The sequence below is a fragment of the Electrophorus electricus genome, chromosome 7 (assembly GCF_041902795.1).
Source record: "Electrophorus electricus isolate QZ-2024a chromosome 7, ASM4190279v1, whole genome shotgun sequence".
NCBI lineage: Eukaryota > Metazoa > Chordata > Actinopteri > Gymnotiformes > Gymnotidae > Electrophorus > Electrophorus electricus.
Window position 1 is genome coordinate 32,299,412 of NC_137503.1, and position 25,589 is coordinate 32,325,000.

The following is a 25,589-nucleotide window of genomic DNA, read 5'->3' on the forward strand; positions in this document are numbered from 1 at the left end:
CCTGGGCGTCTAAAGGGAGATGTAGTTGCGAGGCGCTGAGGGAGCGGAGCAGTGACGGCTGAGAGGCTGGACAGATGCGTTTTAGGTAGACTGTAGATGGTTTAATTTAACGATTTCTGTGGGAATCGCCGGTTTTATAATGTGTACAGTTACCGTTGATCTTATGCAGAGGTGTAAACCAGATGTAGGACGGTTAGGGTAGAGAAAAGCAGCCAAACATGATTGGGTTTCTAGCAAAGTAATGCTAGCTTGTTGGCTATTAGCTAGCTAGCTAAGACACATCGTGGATTATCAGTAGTTGGCTCGTGTTTCTCAAGTCGGGGTTTTGCAGGGAAATAAAAGGAGGAAAAAAAAACAGGACGAGCCGTGTTTGAAATTTAGTCTTCGTGGGGTCGATATATACGGTTAGGTGGCAGTAAAGCGATCTTGAACGTCTATCATCCTCGCCCCTCGGCGCTGACGGAGACCATGGAGACGCTGGGTCGGGTAGCAGCGAGCACGGCGGATGCGGTGGACTTCACCGTGGAAAACGTGGAGAAGGTAAGGGCAAAACCCCACGTTTACGCTCATAGCTAGGGCTGCCGAGGGGCAGTCGGGCGGTGCTTGGACAGCAATCGTGAATGAGATTCAGGTGATCACTCCAGCTTTGTGCTGGTGGAGCAGAGTTTCTCACCGCATCGTCGCCGAACATCGCTTGTCTCTTCGTGTCGATGTTGGCTGTTCTTAACAGTGTTGCTCAGATGCTGTGGTTTAAACCCACGTTGTCAATCCTATAAAACGAAATGCTAGAATAGCTTGAAATGTACAAATACAGTTTTTGTGTTTACAGTCTTAAACTGGTTTATTAATTTTGGTGAATTTTTGTTTTTTTCGTGGCCGGCCGTTTCAATTATTAAATCCCGTTAATACTATTGATTTGTTGGACTACGTGAGTGTATGTACGACCGTCGAATGGCATTATCGATGTTTTCTGCCCACTTTGAATCAATCAGATTAAGCATACGGACGTTGACAGCTACGAAGGCAGTGTAAGACGCAGTGGATCTTGGTGTCTTAATGCCACACGGTGCGATGTAATGCTGATCTCCAGATCTGACAGTGTACTAATATAGGGGATAAGCGCATGGTGTGTGAGCCTTCAGCTTCACACGGAGCTTGCGTCCCCCCTTTCGGGAATAAAACACTGTTTGGATTAAAAAAAATGTTTTTCTTTCCTTTACTGCAAAATTGCAGATGACTAATTTCACACATGGCTGAACACACTGTCTTCAGCACTTCCATTTTTGTTTCCAAGATCTCATGAATGAAGATGTTCTGTCTCCAGTCAGGTTTGTATTGCCAGTCACTTGTCTCTATTGGAAACACCTTCCTTACACCTGCACCACTTTTCTTCAGGTGCACTTGTCTTATATTCGTGTTTGTTTACAGTTGCAGACTGTAGGTTGTCTGTGGCCACGCACAGTTAACTCCTTTACCCAATTTACTGCCGGTGTGTGTGTGTTTTAAAGAGCCACAACTGGCAGGACATTTGGGTGACGACTGATTCCCAGCCCAGACGTAGTAGTGGTGTGGTAGTGGACGATGTGCTGGTTTGGGTGTTGCCGAAGCTTTGGCACATGTTGGTGTCACTGCTGGGTTACGAGTGAGTCTGCCACCAAAACCATCCAGCCTACAGAGGGCCTGTGGTCCAAAACTGACTACTAAACTGGAGGCTGCCTAACACAAACTGTAGAGCTCTGGGCTGTAATCATACACCTATAAGGTGCCTCTGGGTATCAGAGCTGCATTCTTTTCTCAGTTCCACTGTGGAGCCAATTCAGATTTTCTTTTACTATGTCTGTCTAACAGCCTATAAAATGTTAAATGGCTTTTTTTATATACAGCCTATGATTTGTCCTCCCTGTTCTTACAGATGGAATCACATGTCTTTCCTGGGCAGCTGCTGTTAACTATAGACTGGATACTGACATGTGCTTTGACTTCAATGCCATGCGACACAGTTCAGACCAGTGACTGTCAGAATCTGTAATCTAGTGTTAATGGTTAAATTATGACCACAGCATAGGATGTACTCCAGTTGTTCTGTGCTTTGTTATTTATTTCTTCACATCTGGTGAGGGATTTTGTATATAGCAGATGAGTCACAAGATGACGTTTTATTTTGTCTGATGAGGCTGTGCTGTAGATCCCGAGGTGTGAATGATGGCAAGGGTGGTTTTAGTGAACAGCGCGTCAAAGACTGCATCCTCTGTTTCTGGAGCGCAGACAGCGCTGGACACAGACACTCATTTCTCTCTAAAACGTTTTGAACTTCTGCTGTCACTTCTCCTTTTCTCTGTGCTCTCACTGGCCCTCTCTTGTGCACCTCACCTAGTGGAGTCTGTCTGACAATTGAGCTCTCGCGTCTTCTGCTTGCAACTCTCTGCTTTGCTCCTTCTCGCCATTTGTACCCTCCTCGACTCAGCCCTACCCCCGCCCCCTCGCGCCTCCCTCCTTATTGTTAGACTGCGTCTAGCCAGGAATGGTGGCGTTGAGCCGGATGAGATGTCCGTCACCGAGTACCCCAACTCTGCTTTCTCTGAAGTCATTGGCTTATCGATGCGCAGATGCAGGATATAGTTTTACTATGAATTTCTCGAGTCATGATCTGTATTGTCTGTCTGCATGGGAGTTTGAGCCCACCCACTGTGTGTGTTGCGTGTGCTGTGAGTGGTGTGAGCGCTGTGTGTGTGTGAGAAGGGGAGTGTGTGCGTGTCTCCTGTCGCAGGTTGCGTCTGGCTGTTGCCAGGTGCAGTCTTCGACTCTGGGGCGAACACAGAGATGCAGCACAAAGGAGGGGGGTTGGGCCAAGGTGTTGCCATAGAACAGCTCATCTGGAACTACAGATCATGAGAGAGAGTGAAAGATAGAGACAATATGTTTGACATAAGATGTAGGTGGGGCACTTATGGATGGTACAAGTCATAATTTCATGAATGGAAAAAGGAAGAGGGGCTTGGCCTGGACACCCATGCGTGGCTAATGGCTTTTCACACCCGATAGTTAGAGCGCTAGTCCGGCTCCTGTGAAACGGGAAGAAGAGAGCGAGGCGAGGATGCTTGGACAGCGGCGGGAACGTCTGAGCTCCAGACGGAGGGTCTTTGTCCGTCTTTGTCCGTTTCCCATGGAAACAGTGTCTTGTATTGGCAAGTATAGTGACGGAGTGCCGTGAGTGGGACTTGAATCTGCGGCACGTCACTTTGTACTCAGTCTACTAATACTGCTGGAAGCTCGTCTCGGCACAAAGCGTTCCAGTTAATTGATCTTTTGTGGTTGAACTCTGAATTCTCTACATGTCAGCAGATATCAGATATGACCATGACTCCAGAAAGCCTTGAAACACATGTTCACACATGTGTTCAGTCTCACCCCTACAAATGCATCACCTGTAGTATTGACTTCAATTAAACAGTTTTCCTAAAGGTGGTATAATAAACCAAACCTAAATGGGAAATACCAGAGTGATTCTTTTGACAAAAGAGCAATACCTCTGCCAACAGAAATAAAGAATGATTTTTATTTGTTATTGGCTTCTCAGCCTGTTGCTCCTTGTCTTTCATGGCTTGCTGATTTTCTGTTTGAGGTCCTTGACCTATGTGGCTCCATTTTTTTGCTGATTCATAGTTCTATTCAGATTTTACTACCAAGCACTAGTGGCCTGTGTGTCCTTCCTCTTCCACTGGCTGAGGTCTGTTCCAAATCACTGTGAATATTTTAGCCACCTGCCAGGCATACAGGGCTACAAATGCCCTAGCCATTACGCAGCCGAGCGGCAATTTCCTGACTCATAAAGGAATGCCTGCTATCTTTTTGCTGTCTCTTGATTTCACATGACCCAGTACAGAAATCGCATTGTTGCTGCTTCCTTGTCTTCGTTCTCTCTCATTCTCTTTCTCCTACCTCGCGTTCTCTGTAGCTGTGCCCCTCTCTTCTCCGATTCTCACAGTGACCTTTGTGTGGGACTGTTGTGCTGTGTCTCTGTGACCCAGGAGCTCCCATTGTGTAATTGTGCATTGTTTAAGAGACATGACACTCCGTCTGCGAGGCTGGCGGTGCAGGGTCGCATGCAGACATAAATCTTTGCGGCTGTCGATTCGGAGAGCGAGCCGCACTGCACGGAATTCAGATCAAAGCATCTGGCCAGTGGAGTTGTTTAGTTGTAGTGCTATGGAGTTGTGCCAGAATGATTCTCAGCCTGAACTTAACTCAGCCTCACAGAAAGGGTGTTGTGTTAACACCCGTATCGGGTATTGATTTAATCCCGTTTTTTGAGTCTGGTTTTGGTGTTGAACAAGCTCGACTGCACTGTGCAATAGGCTGTACAAATCTCCTCCACCCTGTGGTCTGCTAAGCTCATCTGTAAATAACCAAACTTGCTTTTCCATTCTATGTACCATGCTTGTTGAGATGTGGAGATCTGAGTGCTAAAATTAAACGAAGCTTTCATTTTGAAACACACGTCAACCGCACTAGTCCCCCTGGTCAGGGCGCAGGGCTGGCTGCCCAGCTTCACATCACGTTGCATCGTAGCAGCGTATATCGTATGAGGCATTGATTTGCTATTTTTAGCTCACAGCTTGTGATTTTGGGAAATAGTTTATTGTGTTTTTCATGGTGCTTTATGTGAATGATAAAAGAATTGTCCGTGTGCAGCAGAGGGGGCGGAGAGCTCGTGAATGGCCTCGGCTCCGGGTGCCCTGGGCCTTTTCCTGCCTCTGCAGGCTCATAGATCTGTTGTGTTTTTTTTATTTCATTTCATTGAGGTCTCTTAAACCACGCACTGCCTGTACTGTGTAAAAAAGATCTCCAAGTCCTGCGTGTATGCTATTACTGTCAAACAGTGGCAGTGGAGATTTATCAGGAGCCTTGTGGCGAAATGGCAGAACTGTAATAATTACTGGAGACCAGCGTGCTGTCTTGGCCTTTTCTGTTGACGGTGTTTAGGATGCGTATGAAGGGTGGTGTGTTTTCTGCATCAGTTTGGCATAAGCTTCACTAATTATATCCTGCACACTGTGTACTGGGAATTGGTTGTCAATAGCAACCTGAGGTTTGTTTTTTTTTACTCTCTTGCTTACTCTCCCCCTCTCTTTATTTGACATCCAAAATCTCTGTTTCGGGAAGATATGGAAACCCCTGGACCACCAGTTGCTGTTGATCATTAATATTCACTCACTCAGTTTTTCTCTCTATTATATATATAATCACTTCATTGGCATGCACACTGACTGACCATCATCACTCAATTTTGAGCTTTGATTATGGATCAGTATTACATATTGAATATGGTATAACCTGATCAGATACTGCTTTGTAGAAATAAGATTGCATTGCTTTGTGTCTTCACATAATGGTAAGATACTTCTGCAAACAAGATGCACTGCTTCTCATTTGATCCCCTCTTGCTCTTCATAACAGGACAGACTTGCGGTTGAACAATTGGATGAAGCTTCCAGTGCAGTGGGAGGTTAAATGTGAGCCCTGCTTTGGGTTATGTTACCAACAACTACGTATATAACAACTGTCTGCTCTAGAAACTATGCTCATCACAGATCGATGTGACACCTCTGTGGGCTGAGAAATTACTACAGCAGGTTCAGATTGCTGCCAGACTACAGCAGGTGGTTCAAACTGACTGACTGCATCTTAGGGCTTGTCAGGTGACCCATTCTTGGACGTGCAGGAGGTGCTACCTTTTGCTGGTTAACTAGTTGGGTATTCAACTAGCCTTTTTTTTTATCTCATTGTATTAGGATGCTGAGTTGTCATGTGACAACTGCCTTGCGAAATAGTTTGAATGAGAGAAACAGCACTGGGTAAAAAGCAAGGTATGAGGTGTTGATGCTGTCAACCCTCCAGATGATCGCACAGCCCTTTTCAACCAAAATATCTCTGGTTCTTGAACTGGTCCTGTTCAGGTTCTTAGAACTTTGGTGCTGTTTATAAAACTGGCCCAGGTATGCACCAGTTTTTATTGGAACTAAGGATGCGTCATCCACACAGTGTGTTACACGACAGAAGTAAACAGTAGTAACGACGTGGCTGAACACACATTTGCCTCTGAGTGTTTGTGCTGTTGTTATAAATGATTGTTTGTTTGTTTTTTTTAATCCAAAAAGCAAGTGTAGGTCAACAATCGGCGATGAGAGTAAATTATTATTTGTTACGGGTGAAGAACGTGCAGGAAAGAGAGGAACAAGTGGAAATCTCCAACTGAAAGAAAAAAGAAACAAAGGAAATATTAAATAAGTTACAAAAATAAGTTAAACGATGTTAATGTAATTAATTGAACTATATTAAAATTCACATAATCATGGAAATATAAGAACACTACATGTAGGCTAATGGATAATGCAGTCACCCTCCCATTATGGTTCATCACGGTTCCAGCTGGGAAAGGAATGTTTGGGTTCCGGGACCTGTATATTTTTGGTGGGAGAACATCGACCGGTTCAAAATTAGGCGCCCGAACTGGAATGGAACCTCTTTCACGTTGGTGAAAAAGGACTGACTGAGCTCAGCTGTGGACTTTAAATATTTCAGTGTCTGCAACAATATGAGACAATCTCTACAAAGCCAACTGCTTTTTGGTGATTTTCATTAATAAGTGAAGTTTGTTTTCTTTGCCCTTTTGTAATGATAAAATTGTTTAATGATCAAATGATCGGAGTTATGCTATGAAAGGTTTCTATCTTACCATATAGTTGTGTCCAGTCTGAACATCTATTTATTAATAAATGCCAAAATAATTCACACTGGAAATTCATGCATATTCCAAAAGATGTGCCCTGTGATGAGAATTCTTTGGAAGCAGGGGTTATTTAAGATTAGGGCAGTAAAGACATGGTCATGACATGACCGGCATAACAGAATTCACATCTGAATTCGTTTTGCCAAGCCTCATGATCACAGCCTCTTTTTAAGTCAGAAAAACTTCGCCTTCAAGCTCTTGGCATCCCAGAATGGCGCAGCCGGATTTAGCGGGCAGACGAAAGAGTGCGGCGTGATCCGGACGGAAGCAGGAGAGAGTGACTGTGGTGGCGGCGTAACCCACTTAATGGGCCCACCGCCTATGCAGCCTGTGGGGGGCTGCCAAGATTAATGACCGCGGGAGCGCCGCGCGGTGAGTCATCGCCCAGCCGGGCCTGCGTCGTGGCCACGGCAACAGTGACGGATCACAGTCGCTCTGGACCGACGCTGACCGGTGCGGATGCCCAATGAGGAGGAGCTGGACTAGAATCGACGGTTGCCACGGTAACCCTCGATTTGTTTTTAGTAGCTGAGTGTTGTAAAAGACACGCAGAGTGGATGGTCTGCGCGTAGCACTAATTCATAAGATGCAAGGTGACCTAGGCGACGATATTAAAGATGCAACAACGTTAACCCTTAATGTTGAAAAAGACATATGGGTACACATGCGTGCGCATGCACGCATGCCTGTTCGCGTCGTTTTCCTTTTTGCATCACTCCCTTAGTAATTGTCTTTATTAGCTCCCCTGGAGTTTTTGTTCTTTCTTGGCCATGGGTCTTAAAATACACACGCACATAAATTTGCATGCATACACACCCTCGTACCCAACGCTTCCTGAAGCTTCCTATATACCCGCCAAACCAAATGTGCAATTAGGTGCTAAAATTGAAAACCATACTCTCGAAAACTACAAAATATTCCCAATATTTAAGGCGCTTGTTTGATTTGTAGAAAAGCCTGTTCATGGTATATACTCAAGCCTCCTTTAGAAACACCTTTCTAACATGCCACTGGCCCGTCATCTCTGGCTGCTCTATTCCCATACTGCATTTGGGTTGGCCTTCATCAGTGGTTACTGCCGTGCGCTGCTTATTCTTGGGTTTCGGCTGCTCTCGGCTCGTGTCACTGCCCCCGGAAACGTGGCTTGTGCCTGACAGACACATACCAGCGTGCCGCTGCCGTGCTGAGATTGCTCCGCCACCCAAACGCACTCCTGCACAGCAGGCTGGTAGTGCCGGGGTCAGAAACTGACCAGAGATGGCTGGCATGTTGCTCATAGCAACACAGCTCCTACAGTCTGTAACTGCACATATGGGAGATGGGTGTACCTACTAAACTGGCCGGTGAGCGAGGCTCCAGAGTACGGTGTAGCTGAACTCATCTTGGCAAGTTTCTTTTCTTTTTTCTGCTCCTGTGAGAGATTCTCTTTCATCTCTCCCTCCTTCCACCCGTTCCTTTCCCTCCTGTTCCTCTGTCCTTCCAGATCTCTATACTTCTGGTCACTCAGTATCCCCTGTGGATTGGTTGCCTTTGGCCCCACCCTCTCTCTCCACCCTCTAGCGTTCACTCTCTGCCCGCTAGCATTCACACTTTGGCTTGCCCCCTAACCTCCTCCTTATCTCGTCTCCCTCTGGGTCTCCACTCTTCTAGTCTCTGGGAGACACGCGTCCCTGCCCGTGTCAAATATAGCGCACAGCCAGCTCATCTCTTACCGCTGTCCCGTCAGAAATGACGAAAAGGAAAACTAGTAGTGTAATACCCGCCGTCCTGCACGTGAGGCTGGTCCAGCTGTCCACGCACTGTGACTGTCCTTAAATAAGACCTGATTTGCAGCTGCTGGGGACCCTTATGACGGGCAGTAATTGTGTCGGTCAGGCTTAGTTAATGTTTGTTTACCTGCTCACTAACTGGAGTTTGCTGTGTCCTCTTGGCTGTGCCTGTACTCACAGAAGTGGGCCCATCTCTCTCCGTTTTGTCTCCCCTGTCTGTCTGTTTCTCTCCCAGGCCCTGCACCAGCTGTACTATGACCCGAACATTGAGAATAAGAACCTGGCACAGAAGTGGCTGATGCAGGCTCAGATCTCGGCGCAGGCCTGGCAGTTCTGCTGGGCTCTGCTCCGCCCGGACAAGGTGAGGACGCACCTGCTGCTGGTCCCCAACACCCTGCTCGGTTTCGCTCAGCCCCTGTCTGTGCCTCCTTATCTCAGTCTACAGATTGAAGTGATAATATTCTGGAATTATTAATCTGATAATAAGTCATATTGTTTGTCTGTAGTGGTCCCTTATCCTGTTGACTCTTTTTAAAACAGAAATGAGTAGAAACCCAGCGCATATAAGGTCAGGTCACTGCCTCCAAGTAGAGCCCCCCCCCCCCGAATAAGTAAAAATAGGCCATCTCTGTACGATTCATTTGGCTGTGTTTACTGGACAAGAAGTCAGCAATTTCATATCGTGGCAGCTCTGTTTAATGTCCTAAGTGTCTTTCCTCAGGTCCCAGAGATCCAGTACTTCGGCGCCAGCGCCCTCCATACCAAGATCTCCCGTTACTGGGGCGACATCCCCGCCGAGCAGTACGGCACGCTGAAGACGCAGCTCTTCTCGCAGATTGCACTGTTCGCCTCGGGCTCCAAGATCGTGCTGACGCGCCTGTGTGTGGCGCTGGCCTCGCTCGCCCTCAACATGATGCCCGAAGCGTGGCCGGGGGCCGTGGGGGAGATGGTGCGAGCCTTCCAGGAGGAAGGGGGCGCCGCCGACGGCCGCGCCCGCTGCCTGGCCCTGCTGGAGCTGCTCACCGTGCTGCCCGAGGAGTTCCAGACCAGCCGCCTGCCCCAGTACCGCAAGGGTCAGGTGCGGGGCGCGCTGGGGCGGGAGTGGGCCGCTGTGTGCCCGCTGCTGCAACAGCTGCTGCGCCAGCCTGAGTCGCCGGCGCCTGTCAAGGCCCGCGCACTCAAGTGCCTGTCCAGCTGGGTGCTGCTGGACGTTCCGCTCAGCGAGAGCGAGGGCCTGCTGGAGGCCGGCTTCGCCGCACTCGCAGACCCCGAGCTCTTCGACACCGCGGTGGAGGCCATCGTTAACGCCATCTCGCAGCCCGACTCGCAGAGGTGAGGCATGCACGCCCTTCCCGAGAACCGGAGTCCCGTGTTGTCGTTCTTCCTGCTCGCTCCATCCAGCAGGTGTACACTACTTACAGGAATCTGGAGGAGTTTATTCCAGTAATTTTCAGAGGGAGCCAGATGTAGCAATGTTATCGTTAATGGGAGAAATTGTCACAGTGTGCAGCTCTCAGTATCTGGGAGGGAGGTGTTAATATTTCAGGGACACTTACGGAGCAAATGGCAAGCACGAGCATTGGTGTCACGCCATCAGATTAAAATGGCAGGTTCGTTTTATAGGGAGTTTTTGTTTTTACCAGTTTCTTCTTCTTCTTAAGCAGTTTATTTTCAGGAATGCTGAATTGATTAAAAAAACGTTACTTTTTTCAGCGCGGTTACTGCTGTCCTAGCGTCTAATTTATTAGCAAACAAAATCTCACATCGCGCACCATAAAAATGTTATTTGTCAAGTATCATATTATCAGATTGTTTTTTGCCATATCGTCCGACTCTTGTTAGTGAGTTGTTTTATGTACTTGGAACGGGGTGTAGGACTGGTAAGTGAGAGCTGAGAGTTGTTTCCATGCCGTCGATGTGGGTGGAGTGTTTGGAGCCTTCACTGTTGTTCTTGAGCTGGTCACTGTACACACGTAACAGGCGAGAGATGCACCCCTCCGACACCAGGGACACCCCTGACACTACTGATGATACTGACACTGCGGACATCAGAGATGGTCCGGCATGTGCGTGTCAGCATGTGAAGGATCCACTTATGTGCGCGCGCACACTCCCACCTACACACATGCATGTACACGCACACTCTTGCCCACACATACACACACTTGCCCAAACGTATGTGTGCGCGTGCACACGCACGCGTTCGCCCACACGCTGTCTCACCCACACGCTCTCTCACCCACACACACATGCGTGCACACACACAATCTGGCCCACACACTCTCTCACCCACATGCGGGCGTGCCGCTGTACGGTGCTTTAGGTTCAGTCATTTTGTGATGGTGAAGACAGAATGGCGTCATTGAGGGAAGGAGAGAAGGACACTCAGGAAGTGATCGGAAATATGGAGGGCTTGTGTGAAAGAGTGTGTGTGTGTGTGTGTGTGTGTGTGTGTGTCCGCACGAGTGTGCGTTCACATACATTTTCACATATGTGAAAACTGCATTGAAAGAAAGCTGCATGTGACCTCTGGGTGTGCCTAAAAAGACACTTATGTACATGATTAGTGGATGGGCAAGCGTAGGACATCAGTGGAGCCTGTGAGCATGTTCCTGAGAGCGTGTGTGTGCGCGTATGCGAGTGTATGCATGAGCGAACGGTTGGATGGACCTGGAGGAGAAACGGAGCAAACAAAGAAGACAGGAAGGAGAGACCCACCAGAGGACGAGGGGAAGACACCGAGGGACCAGGCGAGAACAGCCCTGAGGAGCCGGGGAAAGGGGGGTGATAGGGGCTCATTTCAAGGCTGGCTGGCGTTGCCATGGAGATAGAGCCAGGCACTGATGTCTTGCGTGCCGGTTGGTTGGGATGTGGTAAGCACCACCCCCCCCAACCCCGCCCGAGAACGATAGGGATGCAGAGAACGGAAGGACGTGGTGGAGAGGCTGACTTCTAGACGCGGCCTTTATTTTAGCTTTGTCCAAGAGCAAACAAGCATGATGTACCTCTCCCTCACACTCGTGTACACCCCGGTAGGAACACAAACGGCTGCAAGCAACCTGAGAGCGGCTGTCAAAGAAAAGATGCAGATTACAATAAATGAAGGTGAATGAACAGCACAGTGCAGCATTCACACAGTTTAAATTCATCATAGTTCTTTGTCTCTCTGTTTTTTCATGGATATGTTGAACTTTTAGGCTCGCCCCAGTTTTTAAAAAAAACCCCAGAAAATATAGAATATGCCGTTGCTCTGGTCCCGGGGTGGTCGCATCGTTATTGTCGCCGACGAACCCGGTGTGCCCTTGTAGCCTTTCATATAGTTGTCCTTATTTACAAAATGGGGCAAAACAGTATTGCTGGCCATATTTTGCCGGTACTGAGGAGCAGCAGTAGGTGAGTGCAGACGCACAGCAGACACGCCGTTTCAGTGCTGAGGGTCGTGTCTGGCTTTTCACCTTTAGAGAGATGGGCCATATGTCACGGCCACTGAAAGGACGCTCTGGATTGTTTGTAGTAGTAACCCCTGTCCCCACTCAGTTTATATGCCTTTTACTGTATTTCAGTGAAGCTGGCATTAGTTGATGTTTGCATGAGTCGAAACACACTCGTTCATGTACACTTGAATCTTTTTCTTTACTTGCTGTCTGTACTATTCCTGTTACTGTTTTTGATTGTTTGGAAAAAAAAAAAAAAAGTTATGCACAGCACTCGGTTAGACGTGTGTGTGTGTGTGTGTGTGTGTGTGTGTGTGTGTGTGTGTGTGTGTGTGTGTGTGTGTGTGTGTGTGTGTGTGTGTGTGTGTGTGTGTGTGTGTGTGTCATACAGAGAAAAGGAAGTAGTAGATGAGGAGTAGTAAATACAGCATTAGAATGATACCTGTCATTTTGTACCACCAAACCTGCAGTGTCTTTCCTCACCGGAGAGACGGTGACCAGGGCACTTGCTTTTAATCCCATTGGGGTACTGGAATAAACAAACACACACAGAGTGTTCTGCAGCAGCAGATGGGACACACAGTGCTGCAGGGCTGGACTCGGGCTCAGTGTGGGCCTGCTATCTTTTTTTTTCTTTTTTTTTTTTCTTTTTTTTTTAGTCACCAAATGCAGCATATTTTTTCTGTTGCTAAAAGGTTGTTAATTGGATTTTTAAAGGCCATGTAAAGGCCAGACTTGTCAGTTCTGCACCATTCCCTCCCATACAGCCCCACCCGTCTCCACTCTCCTTTGCTCACTTCTCTCATCCCCCCCCCCGCCACCCCAACCACCCGTCCCTTGCTACCATCTCGCTCACTGTTTAAACACATTACAATCAAGTGACTTGGGAGGATGCTATTGGACCGAGTGCATCTTGTTGCCAGGCAACTCATTTCATGTGTCTCCTGGCGGCTGAGCATAATTGCAGGGTTTTGGGGGAGAAGGGAGGGAGCGTGGGGGAGAGAGAGAGAGAGAGAGAGAGAAAGGGAGGGAGGAGAGAGAGAGAGAGAGAGAGGGCGCATGCTGGAGTGAGAGATGCTGAGCATGTGTGAGCAGACAGCAGGATGTCTGCGAGGTCGCTGCAAGGAACCCAGTTTGTGCCAAATCTCTTTCTCACACAAGCGTCTCTGAGAGAGCAGGAGCTGGCCAGAGACAGCACAGAGACCACCAGCAGACAACGATCCACTCAGATCCCTAAAGGTCCAACTCCACTTATCAATCCTTGGACAACAAGACAACAACCACTTTCTTATTGTTGATGGAACATTTTACAAACCCTGAGCACCCAAACAGCTTGTCTCATTCTTCTGAGATTGGGCACCAGTATCGAAATGGCAGCCATATGCTTTTAGACTTAAGTCAGAACATTAGTTATGTTATCTCAGCCTTCAGGTGTGACGGAAAAGTGAAAGAAATTCGAACAAAGGAGAGGTCACCCTAATAGCATTCTTACTTTTCCCTGAGCACGATAACACTCCTCCAGGAAAATGAATATGGTGTCGTTTTACTACCAAAAAAAAGTCAGAATTCTGCACTGATTTTCCTGGGATTGTTTCATTATTAAAAGTTTTAAGAAACATTTGTTATTCCATGTCAAGGTAATTATTGGCAGTAACACTAGTTACTTTTAATGCATGTTGTTCCTTTCTGCCTGCCAAGTGGTTCTCTCTGCTGTCCAATGGCCTTAAAGATGCTAAGCCACCAGTCGAGCTACTTAACCCCCAGAAGAGGAGGGGCGAGAGGATTTTCCCAAATGAACAATGGCCTCGCCTCCTCTATAATTCACCAACCTCCTCTTTCCCTGCCTCTTACAAGCCCAATCTCTCCCTGCGTCCCTTCTGAAGAGCATTCAGACAGAGGAGATGAAAACCATCACCATCCTTCCGGCCCTCGGCCTCATCTGTGGGTTGTAATATCATTCTACGATGATTCTGCGATGAAGTGTTACCCTTCGTTTATGTGCCCACACAGATAGACGAATGTTGCTGCATTTTTATATTCTGATGCTAATGTGACACCCCCCCCCCCCCCAAAAAAAACAAAAAAAAACAGATCAAGGGCAAACAAGCAGAAAACACGGTTTACACCATCAGACCGTGGTCATGGATGATTTGAGGATGAAAATTAAACAAGATTGTGTGTTCCAAGAGCAGCAGTGGCAGTTTGAAAAGCAGCTTGTCATGAGTCTCCTTTCATTCATTAAAATTAATCTCAGCGAGTTTATCTCAGGACAGCTCAGGTGAAGATAGAGGATGAATACCCAGGTATTTGTGCTAGCAGGTCTCCAAGTAAATGCACTGCCACGGCAAAGGTTCTCTGAGCAGAGGAAGCAGAATCCACTGGTGCAGCCTTTGAAAGTTGTCGTCACGGGAGCCACGTCTGTGGAGCTCCTGATGTTACCCTTAGTCTGCACCAAGTTAACATATCCCTGCTATAAAGGGAGACTGGAACAGCAGAGGAACACGCGTGTTCAAGGGTGCAGCAGGAGCCGGCGGAGAGGCAGATCACAGACTGCTCCAGAAAAGCCGAGTCCGGAGTCTGCAGGGAGTCAGCAAAAAAAGTAATTGCAGGGAGTTGAGTTGGGAAAATTGGGTACCGGTTATAGTGACTGAAGTATATGAAAAGAGATTGGGGATGTGTTAGAGTGAAAGGTGCTGTGAATGAAAATATAGGCTGGCAGGCTGGTTGTTTTTTTGTTTTTTTTTGTTTGTTTGTTTTGTTTTTTGCATCCTTTTGGAAAAGATGTCAGTGTGCTTTGAAGAGAAAATTATGGAATACATCAACAAATTAACTCTTGGTGTCTTGTTTGACTCCTTGATATTTGTTAACAATATAGATTAGAACAGTTTTGGGACCGAGCAGTTTAATTTCGTCCCAATGCTGAGCCTTGAAGCACTCCTAAGAGGGACTGTGAGCAAGATGCAGCATTTCTTCTCCTGCTAGTTATTGTGGATTATTGTCTGTATTGCTGTCTAATACATTTGAGTTCTATATAAGAAACAGGTAGGAGTGTTTTCTGCTGTTTGTATTCCAGGTACGTGAGCACTCTGCTGAAGCTGGTGCCACAGGTTCTGCAGCTGCAGGAGCAGTTACGAGAGGCTGTGCAAAACGGAGACATGGAGACGTCACACGGCATCTGCCGAATCGCCGTCTCCCTGGGAGAGAACCATTCCAGGTACGTAGAACTCGGCACGCCGACGGATTGCTGCAGGCATGACCGGAAGGCGGCTTGCGTTTCAACACAGACCTCCCTTGCTGCACGTCCCTGTGTGCAGGCACATGGTCCAGTAACTGCGTGTGACACTCTCTTGGCTAGAGCAGCCGCTGGTCTCAGTGACCAGGGCGAGCCATGTGCAGCCCTGCTGGGACTACGGTAACGTTATGTCCCTGCGCTCATGTTAAACCTCTACCACTCATCCATGTCTGTGCCGTCACGCTCGCACAACCTGTGCAGTCAACCCCACTTTTAGGGGCTTGACTGGCATGTTAAAAATCTGTCAATAAATAAATAAAGACAGACACACACACACACACACACACACACACACACACACACACACACAAGCCTAATAGCAATAAATAAAAAATCTGTTGTACCTCTGAGTGAGTCATTTTGGTGGTTATTATTTCTGATCATTTGAGGGTTGTGGGAGTGTTGTGACGCACATACTTGTGTTCCTTGTTCCACAGGTCCCTGCTGGAGCAGGTGGAGCACTGGCAGAGTTTCCTGGCCCTGGTCAACATGATCATGTTCTGCACGGGTATCCCTGGCCACTACCCCGTCAACGAGACCACGAGCTCCCTCACGCTCACGTTCTGGTACACCCTACAGGTACGTCGTACCTGGCCACCTGGCGGCTTTCCGCCAGCCTCCTTCACTGGGAACAGCTTTGAGTTCACCCCCAAAACTGTGTATGCAAGCTCTGCAGATTTGATGTGCCTTCAGATCACCATCAAACCAAAGCTTTATCTGTATGCTGTCAAGACTAATAATAAACTGCCCCAGTTAGTTGTTCAGTCCACCTTAAATTTTGAGTGCTTTGTGCTGCGCTTATGCACATAAAATTTATTATGCCATAGTTTTCCCCACCCCAAAGTGTACAGGCTTTACTTCAGTTGCTGAAATTATGTATATGACCCGTGTCTGTGTCTGTGTGCGTGCGTATGATGTATATAAATAGCTTGACCTTTATCATGAGGATAATAAAGACGCCTGTCCTTGAACTGCAGCTCTGATCACTCCAGAACACTCCATCCCCGCTGCTCCTGTATGCTGGTGTGTTTTATACAGCAGGCGCTTTGCATCCGTAGCCGTGTGTGCACGTTTGTGTGAGTGTTGGTCCCCGACCGTCTTACCCTCAGTCTTTATCCCTTTTCATCTCGCCAAAGCTCCAGAGTCCTCCCCTCCTCTCCCTCCCGCCTGCGCTCGGGCCTCTGAGAACACTAGCGTTTCCGCCGCCGATGGTTCGTTCGCTGGTTTTTCTCGGCGCGCCGTGCGGGCAGCTTTGTTAACCCTTTGTGCACGTACGGGTGTGTTCACGGCAGGACGACATCATGTCGTTTGAGGCGGAGAAGCAGACGGTCTACCTGCAGGTGTACCGGCCTGTCTACTTCCAGCTGGTGGATGTGCTGCTCCACAAAGCCCAGTTCCCCACGGATGAGGAATACGCCTCCTGGACCTCCGATGAGAAGGAGCAATTCAGGATCTACAGGTGGGTACAGCCGTGTGGCAGCACAATTTCCATTCCTCATTCTGTATACATCATGGGTGTAATTTTTAGAAAGGATGGGGAAACAGAAGAAAATAAAAAATAAATATATATATATATATATATATATATATATATATATATATATATATATATATATATATATTTATTACACACACACACACACACACTCATATACATACGCACGCACACACACTTTGCACACCTTTATAAAACCTTTGTGTGTTTGAGTCTTTTTATTTCTGTGTGTGAGAGAGAGATGGGGGGAAGAGATGCATAGAGAAAACGTGGCTACCCCTCTACGTGTGTGCGCGTGTGCTGTCAGTTTCCACTGAAAGTGTCCGCCTTAGACTGTTGTGAAAATATGATGATACTTATTTCACTTGGCAGTTTTTTTGCAGAATTTTTTTGAGGCACACAAGAGATGGTGACAGATGCTGTCTAGCCAATTCTGCCTTCCAAATCTGAATCTGTTTGAGAGGGTGAGACGGAGAACTATTATTTGGGTAACTTTCACTCTCTGTTTTAGGGTGGACATATCGGACACGCTGATGTACGTCTATGAAATGCTGGGCGCAGAGTTGCTTAGTAACTTGTATGACAAGCTAGGCAGACTGCTTACCAATGCAGAACAACCAACGTCCTGGCAGGTCAGAAAACACACATTCACTAAAGCCAAAGAACATGCTTTCTTGTCTTCTTGATTAACATTTGGTTGCATTCTTAATTTTATTTATTTACTTAATGACGCATCCATGTTTACGGCCTGTTTGTGTTTAATCATGTTTTTGTTTGTTTGTTTGTTTACCCCAGCACACAGAGGCTCTGCTTTATGGTTTCCAGTCTATAGCGGAGACGATAGATGTTAACTACTCTGATGTCATTCCTGGCCTGATAGGCCTCATTCCACGGATCAACATCAACAACGTTCAGCTTGCAGACACCGTCATGTTCACTATAGGTTCGTCTGCATGTTTGAGAGTTTTAAGGTGCAAACATTGTCCATTGTGCAAGTCTGACAACTCAGTGAGTCATGTTGCCTCATTGCATTTAATTTGTCTTTTTAACCTTTTGTTTTATAGTTTTCTCCCCCTCTCTTTCTTTCCTCCCTTCCTCTCTCCCCCCCACCCCTCCGTAGGCGCGCTGGCTGAGTGGTTAGCTGATCACCCAGTCATGTTGAGCAGCGTGTTGCCGCTGGTTCTGCAGGCGCTGGGCAATCCCGACCTCTCTGTGTCCAGCGTCTCTACCCTGAAGAAGATCTGCCGGGAGTGCAAATACGACCTGCCCCCCTATGCCACCAACATCGTTGCCGTGTCCCAGGTGACCTGTGCGCCTCTCCTCTTGCCAGGGTGCCTCATGTAGTGACGCGCTGCTCTCCTCGTGAGTCACGTGATTCCTCATACACACTGTGGGCTAACATCCCTCCTCTTCTCTCCTCCCCTCCCCTCCCCTCCCCTCCTCTCTCCTCTTTGCTGCAGGAAGTACTCATTAAGCAAATCCACAAGGTCAGTCTCTTCCTGCCTTTCACAAGTCCCGAGAGACGCAATCAATAATATTCAGTCCTTCTCCAAAATGGGGATATTTACAGGATGGCCATGCATCTCATGTTCCACTGGCAATTTTCACACTGGAGCTTTTTTTTCCTGCACTCACACCTGCTCGCGCTGCGAGTTCTATACGTTTGGTTGAGTGTGAAGACTGTTTCCGAGCCCAGGAGCGGTCCGGAACACCGATCTCTGGTCTGACTGAAAGTGGTAGTCTGGGGTTCGCTTGTGGTGAGCTCTGGTGTGCTCCGCAGCGGGTGTGGAAGCTATCTGCTCCCAGCCCTGCATATGGGGCTGCGTGATTGGTTCGTTTTGTAATGTGGCTGCCTATCATGCTCGTTCCCTTTTCGAGTTTCATGTATTTTCTGAGTAAACAAATGCTCACTATCCAGATAAGCTTTTTAAATCCATTTTTTCTCACCTAAAATTTTTTGCACAGCACTGTAAATATATTTTTACAGGAAAAAGAAAATCTATACATGTGCAACGCAACAAAAATCTTCTCATACGAGAAAGGCTCCTTCTCTGCAGGTGTTCCTGAAATTCTATACGTGCCAAAAGCGCTGCTCGTCTCCGCCTGGGTGTTTCTATCCAAGTAAAATAATTTAAAAAATGCAAACAGATGAAGCTTCTTCATGCCATTTTACCAATCTAAGAGCAGAAAAGTGATGTAGAGGATCGCAGTCAGTCCACGGTTCGGGTCGATAATGAGTGATAAACCTCCCTCAAACAAGCCCAGACTGGGTGCGGATTCCAGTATGCAGGATAAGTGTGAACGCCCTAAAAAACCTTGTAAACGGTTCCAAAAATAAATGCGATATTTAAAGTCTACTCTGGTATTTAAAAAACACCTTCTCAGTAAACATAACATGCATAATTTTAATTATAAGGCATTTTACTAAGGCATAGGTTGACTATAGGAAATCTCTCTCTCTCTCTCTCTCTCTCTCTCTCTCTCTCTCTCTCACTCGCGCGCTTTCTCTCTCTCTCTCTCTCACTCGCGCGCTCTCTCTCTCTCTCTCACTCGCTCTCACTCACTTATCCCCGCCCCTAGACGAGTCAGTGTATGTGGCTGATGCAGGCACTGGGCTTTCTGCTATCTGCGCTGCCAGTGGAGGACATTCTGCGCAACCTGCACTCTCTCATCACGCCCTACATACAGCAGTTGGAGAAACTGGCTGACGAGACGGTAAGACCCTGACCCCCCGGCCGCGACACACCAAGTCCCCCCGGGGTGGCGCCCCCAAGCCGACCCCACTTAGCTAGTGTGGCCGGACTTCCGTAAACAGTCACACGAAACCTGTAAACCTGTTCGTAATATTCATTTATTAATATTCATTTCATAATATTCACAATGTGTAACTTCTAACTGGCATCTCACCATTGACCTCTGAAATACGATCTTTAGGAAACCCCACCATTAGGTTTTAGGGCTGATTTATTCTAGTATCATTGTATACAGACTTGAACTGAGTTCATCAGTTCCTTTTCTGATTTCAGGTCAGATTTGTGGATCTCTGTTGACTAATTGTTTTAGACCTCACTATAAACTTAATTTACAGTTTAGACAAACTTCTCTGTTCCGACAGGTGACATCAAAGAGCTGCTTGAAGGTTATTGGGGCTTTGCTTGTTGTCATCTCCTGCCAGACTAGTAAAGACTGCGGGTGTATGTTGTTTATCTGACTCTCATCTTGGCCGTGTTCCATATGAACAGACTCTGTGTGTGCGCTCTGAATGCTGTCCTGGAACAGTTCTCAGTGGGGCCAGATTGGCATTTCAGTGAACTCCGGAAACCATGCCATAGGCCCAGCCTAGACTAATGAAACTAACATACACGCGCGCACACACACTCCGAACTGTAATAAGTTCAGGCCCTCTGCCCTGTGTTATTGAGATGAGCCATTCGAGGCAGTACCAATATCATTTTCTCATCATTGTCTTTACTTATATTTTTGGATCCAATTTGGGCACCTTAATGTGACGTAAGATATATTTCAGCTCTGTATAACGTTGCAGCACATTATCCATGTCGGACAGATTCTAGCTGACTAGGCTAGGTTCCTGTGCTGGGGGTTTATTTATGAATGGTAGCCACTCCTGTCTTCAGATGTCACTGCAAGTGTGTACTATGTTTCTTGGGCAGTCATAGTAGGGTGTAGAATGCACTCACACCAGCCCAGAATAACCCACGCAGACAGATTAGTCCCTGCACAGGCTACACAAATAAAACCATGCTGGTTGTTTATCGGTTCTTGAACATGGATGAATTCCCTAAGAGAGAATGAGACATGGACAGGATAAACTCCTCTACAAACACACACGTGCACACCTCCAAGGCGCACACACACACACACACACACACACACACACACACACACACACACACACACACAGAGAGAGTTGCACGCGCGCACACACACACATTCAGCCTGGGAACATTTTTCTGTAAATGTCAGACATGCTCAGCCTCTTGCTCCCAGTGCAGGCTGGACAGTCAACAGACCACCGAGATTAGTCATTAAAGGCTTTCCACTTTTATTCTATCTATTTATGAATCACCGGTTCAAGAAATGTCAGAACCTATGAAGCGTTTTATCTCCTGCTCACATATTCTCTCTCTCTCTCGCTTACACACACACTCTCACTCACTCTAATGCGGTCTCTCACTCATGCAAGTGCAGATTTCCTCTCATGATGGGCCTTTCAGAAGAAGGCATTGCATCAGACTCAGGGAGCAGGCTCCTGGTCTCCCCCCCCCCCCCCCCTTAAGCTTTGGCAAACACTGACCCCTAGTGGTGCATGCAAGAGTAGTAGCATGGTGAAGCTATTTTTAGGAGCTGCATGAATGTCTGGAACATCATTAGATGATGAAATCATAGTGGCCTTGAACAAGAACAGTGACTGATCAATGGATGTATGTAAATGCCAGTTGAATCATGTTATTTATAGATTTCTAAAGTACCTGCAATTAAATAAATGCAGACAAATGTAATATAGCTTTTGCATTAGAAAAAAGAGCTTGTGTTTTAACATTGACCATTTTTTTCTTTGTTTTGGTATCATGTTACTATAGAATTTACTATATTGCTATACTATAATATAATATAGATTGAAGCTGTAGTGTATATAATTATGTAATAGAATATTTTATGATATAATAAAAGTGAGCCTATACCCCCCCCCCCCCCCCCCAACTAACCGGGGAGGCCGTCCTCGCCTGACTGCTTGGAGGCTGTTTGCGCTGATACTGGGGTTTTGATTGATGTTGGGTAGGGGAACCCTTTCATGACGCCATCTCCTCTTCCACCAATCACGTGTCTGTTGCCGTGGCACTAATAGCAGTGATTAGAACCCGATGGTTGTTTAAGGACTCTTTAATTGCTTTGCACGCTCCCTCACTGTCACGCTCTCTGTCTGTTTCGTCTTATCTTATCTCTCTGGGGTATAATTAAGGGTTTGTTTAAACGTTTCCACAAACACTATAATTTGCTATCGTTTTAAATGGCAGGACAGCTGACCATTAATTTGTCCTCTGCCATTATCTCGTTTGGCTCTGTAAACTCTGAATGCTTTTGATTAGCACCGTTCACTTAAAAATAACTTTGCTTAAATCAACAGGAACGTTCTTATTTGCTCTCTGTCTCTGCAGCCCAACCCCTCTAACAAACTGGCCATCATCCACATTCTGGGCTTGCTCTCAAACCTCTTCACCACTCTCGACATCACCAAGCAGGAGGAGGAGTCTGGGGACAGTGCGCCGCCCATCAAATCAACCCCGCCCCAGACTGGCCCCAACCCAGTGAGTGCTGTCTTCTGTCTGGTCGCGAGACTGTAAGCTGCGTTATGCCTGAAGTCTGAAAATGTTAGAACGTCTCTGTATGTGCATGATGTGGGGTGGATGGTTTTAACTGTACCGCCGTTATCGTTTCAAGAACGAATGCGACTGTTAACCCTGCAAAAGAGACAGGGCAGGCTGTCTGCTGTGCAGTATTACATGCTGTGAGTGGCTACATGGTGGTATGAGTATTTCTGTGGGTGTAAGATGTGTCCTAAAACATTTAGTTAATACTATGAAATAAATCACTACTGAGTCATCTCTGTGTGTGTGTGTGTGTGTGTGTGTGTGTGTGTGTGTGTGTGTGTGTGTGTGTGTGTGTGTGTGTGTGTGTTAGGTGGTGGTGGTGTTACAGCAGGTCTTTGCCCTCATTCAGACTGTTCTCAGTAAATGGCTGAATGACTCCCAGGTTGTGGAGGTAAGATCTGAACTTTCTCCTTCATTTGGCCATGTCTAGATTTCTCACGAACTGATTTGCCTTTTCGTCATCTCTCCTACTCATTTTATGCCAATTACAGGTGATGCAGTTTATCTTGCATTAATGAAAATGTAACAACTGCAATTGTTAGGCTTTCTCTCCCTTTCTCTCTTCCTCCCCCGTAGGCTGTGTGTGCTATCTTTGAGAAGTCAGTAAAGACTCTCCTTCATGACTTCGCGCCGATGGTGTCCCAGCTGAGTGAGATGTTGGGACAGATGTACAGCACTATACCCCAGGCCTCCGCGCTGGACCTAACACGCCAGGTGTGAACGTGCTCTGGTCCCATGGATTACTGTTGCAGCGCGCTCACTTGCACTGATCGGTGCAGAAATGACAGCCAGCTCGCAAAACATGGCATGCCTCTTAATTACTGCTGCTTTAGTAAAATGTAATGGGATTTTACTCCCATGTCTTTGGCGTGGTGGTTAGATGCTGTAAGCGGTCAGGTAGTGGTCTTTTTTTACTTTTTACATCCAGCAGGCTGCTGCTACATGCAGTGATTGTCCTTTACGTCTGTGACATTTCCTGAGTCCACTGCCCTCTCAGAGGTTCTCGCCATACCTGCCTCCCTTAATACATCAGAGCTCACAGTGCTTTTCAAAATAGTCATTTAGTAATTAATGCTGTTACAGAAAAGAGCTTTAAAACAACAGTTCTTGGGTATGGGTGAGGGGCTGTGTGTATGTGTGGGGGGGTGTTCAGGTGCTCTATATATATATATATATATATATATATATATATATATATATATATATATATATATATATATATTCCGTTTGTCTCTTATTCATTATGTCTTCAGATGATGCATATATTTGCCAGTGAGACAGACCACTTCCCCCCGATTAAAGCCCTGTTTGAGCTGGTCACCTCCGTCACACTCACCATCTTCCAGCAAGGTACGCACCACCAAAGAGCGCCCGTCATGTTTCCACGAAGCCGAACTGCGCAGAGGTGCAGCACGTTTTTACTTTAGGCTGCAGCATTGCCAAGGGAAGCAAACATGTTTTTACTGTAATCCAAGTATGGTGAAAGAGACAATAAACAGCTCTGAATCATCAACACCTCGTACCCACACACACACACACACACGCACGCACGCGGGCGCGCGCTTGTTTGTCATGCTGTGTTCCAGATATGGCTGGTCATCGTCCACTGCTCCTCCTGTCTCCCCTTTGCTTGTCCTCTGTCCCGTGTTGTGTTGTGCTCCACTTTCTTTTCACCACTGTGTTCACCTATTAACAGACATTGCGTTTCTCTGTGCCTGATAACCCTCTTATCTCTAGCAGGTCCCTTTACTGTGGCTCTGAGGAACTGACGTGGCCTCTGTTCCTTTGACTCTTTGGCCCTTCTTTGTTTCTTTCATTTTGGGGGGGGGGGGTTTGTGTGGGAGGGGTTTCTGGGTTTGGGGTCTGATGAGGGTCTTGTTTGGAGTGTGGGAACAGCTAGGGGAGGGGAGTTTTGGGGGCTAACCACTGCCCCACTCCCTGGGGAGGCTGTGATGACCAAGCACTCACTAGGGCAGCGGGGGAAAATGTGTGTGTGATTTGGGTTAAGAGAAGACCTGAAAAAAACGTGTCCAAGAGAGAATCCAAAACCAAAGAGAGGGAGAAAGACAAAAAAAAAAAAAAAAAGACAAGACGTCACAGTAGCAGGTGCCTCCTGGGTTCCCACTCCAAACCCACCTCGGTTCTGTTCTGTTGGTTCTGGTTTTGGTTGGTTTCTCCTTCGGTTTGTTCTTTATCCTTTCTCCAAACTGACTCATGACCTTTTTCTTTTTGGTTTGGCTTTTTGGAGACGTCTTCAGAGCCTCCCATGCTCGCCCTCCCCCTTTTTTGTCACACGTGCAATTATTTCAACGAGATCCTTTCTGTTGTCTTTTCTTTCCACATGACTGTTCAATCTGTTCAGTTGCTGTTTGTATATATTATTCTTCTTATTATTTCTTAAGTTACATCTTTATTATATTTTAGGGCCCAGGGATCATCCTGATATTGTTGATTCATTTATGCAACTCCAAGCTCAGGTGTGTTTTTGGTTTCTTATTTCATTCACTTTGGGTTTCTGTCTCTCTCTCTCTTTCTCTCCTATCCCTTTCTTTCTCTCCCTTTCCCTTTCTTTCTGGTCTGTTTTTTAAGGGTCTGTGGCGACCCTCATTTTGGCTGGGCTGTGAAAATGACAGAGGGGCTCTATTGGATGACTCGCACGTTGTTCCCTCTAATAATCTTGGTTCCAATAAGTGTGCTTCCGCCCCTCAGAAATGTGATTGGTCATTTCAGAGGATGGATGCCACCCAAGCAATATGCACATTCTGGGTGAACTGTGAGTTGGGGTTCTTTTCAGAACTATTTCTAAACCCATACCTTAGCTTTACTGCTGAAATCTATTCCTCAGTAGTCTTCTGAGTGACTAGGAAACATCAGTAATGCACAATAATATCAGTTCAGCATCTGTATGGTTCAGTGCAAGGATCAGAGACATGATCAGGGCTAATGTAGCATTACTATTTTAATACACGTTTTGGATGAGCCAGTATATGTACGGCAAGTGAAAGCTGTGTCTGTATGCAAAAAGTACAGGTTGTTTTTAGGACGATTTTGTATTTTCGCATATATGGCTCTGGCCCTTCCCCTAGTTGATGGGCTCAAGCGGTTTTGAGCCAATCAGAAATGAATAAGGCTAATAATAATTTCGTATTATTTGCTTTGTTGTTATTGACATATCAGCAAAGATATTATATATAATGTATAGACAGAAATTTCTCTTTATAAAGCGATGATTAATAGAGAAATTTAAAAACAGCTAGAACTATTTGTTAATAAAATGAATAATAAAATGTACAATTTGGGTCAAAATGGAAAGAAAACCGTCACAGTGACCTGATCAGGGTTAGAGTCCCTGAAGCCCCTCCTCCCAGTGTCAGGCCAGCCCCAAAACACCACCACCACCACAAAATTAATGAATATGC

The 25,589-nt window shown here is 46.6% G+C and overlaps 1 protein-coding gene across 3 annotated transcripts in view; it reads left to right on the forward strand.

The window, feature by feature from the left end:
* The first annotated feature begins 26 nt into the window (after window positions 1–26).
* ipo13b (importin 13b) overlaps window positions 27–25,589 on the forward strand; it is a 27,997-nt gene continuing 2,434 nt past the window's right edge. For 2 of the 3 annotated variants that reach the window (XR_014124566.1, XM_081717730.1), the window contains exons 1-15: window positions 27–540; window positions 8,795–8,920; window positions 9,281–9,891; window positions 15,067–15,207; window positions 15,723–15,864; window positions 16,578–16,744; window positions 17,292–17,412; window positions 17,576–17,723; window positions 17,901–18,082; window positions 18,241–18,267; window positions 19,361–19,495; window positions 21,958–22,107; window positions 22,481–22,561; window positions 22,747–22,884; window positions 23,424–23,520. Coding sequence is in view for 2 of the 3 variants with exons in the window: in XM_081717730.1 (XP_081573856.1) it covers window positions 469–540; window positions 8,795–8,920; window positions 9,281–9,891; window positions 15,067–15,207; window positions 15,723–15,864; window positions 16,578–16,744; window positions 17,292–17,412; window positions 17,576–17,723; window positions 17,901–18,082; window positions 18,241–18,267; window positions 19,361–19,495; window positions 21,958–22,107; window positions 22,481–22,561; window positions 22,747–22,884; window positions 23,424–23,520 (2,338 nt within the window). In the remaining variant the exon portion in view is untranslated. Of the gene's footprint in view, window positions 541–8,794; window positions 8,921–9,280; window positions 9,892–15,066; window positions 15,208–15,722; window positions 15,865–16,577; window positions 16,745–17,291; window positions 17,413–17,575; window positions 17,724–17,900; window positions 18,083–18,240; window positions 18,268–19,360; window positions 19,496–21,957; window positions 22,108–22,480; window positions 22,562–22,746; window positions 22,885–23,423; window positions 23,521–24,594; window positions 24,648–25,589 lie in introns of all 3 variants that reach the window. The other variant, XM_035524573.2, reaches the window with a different exon arrangement.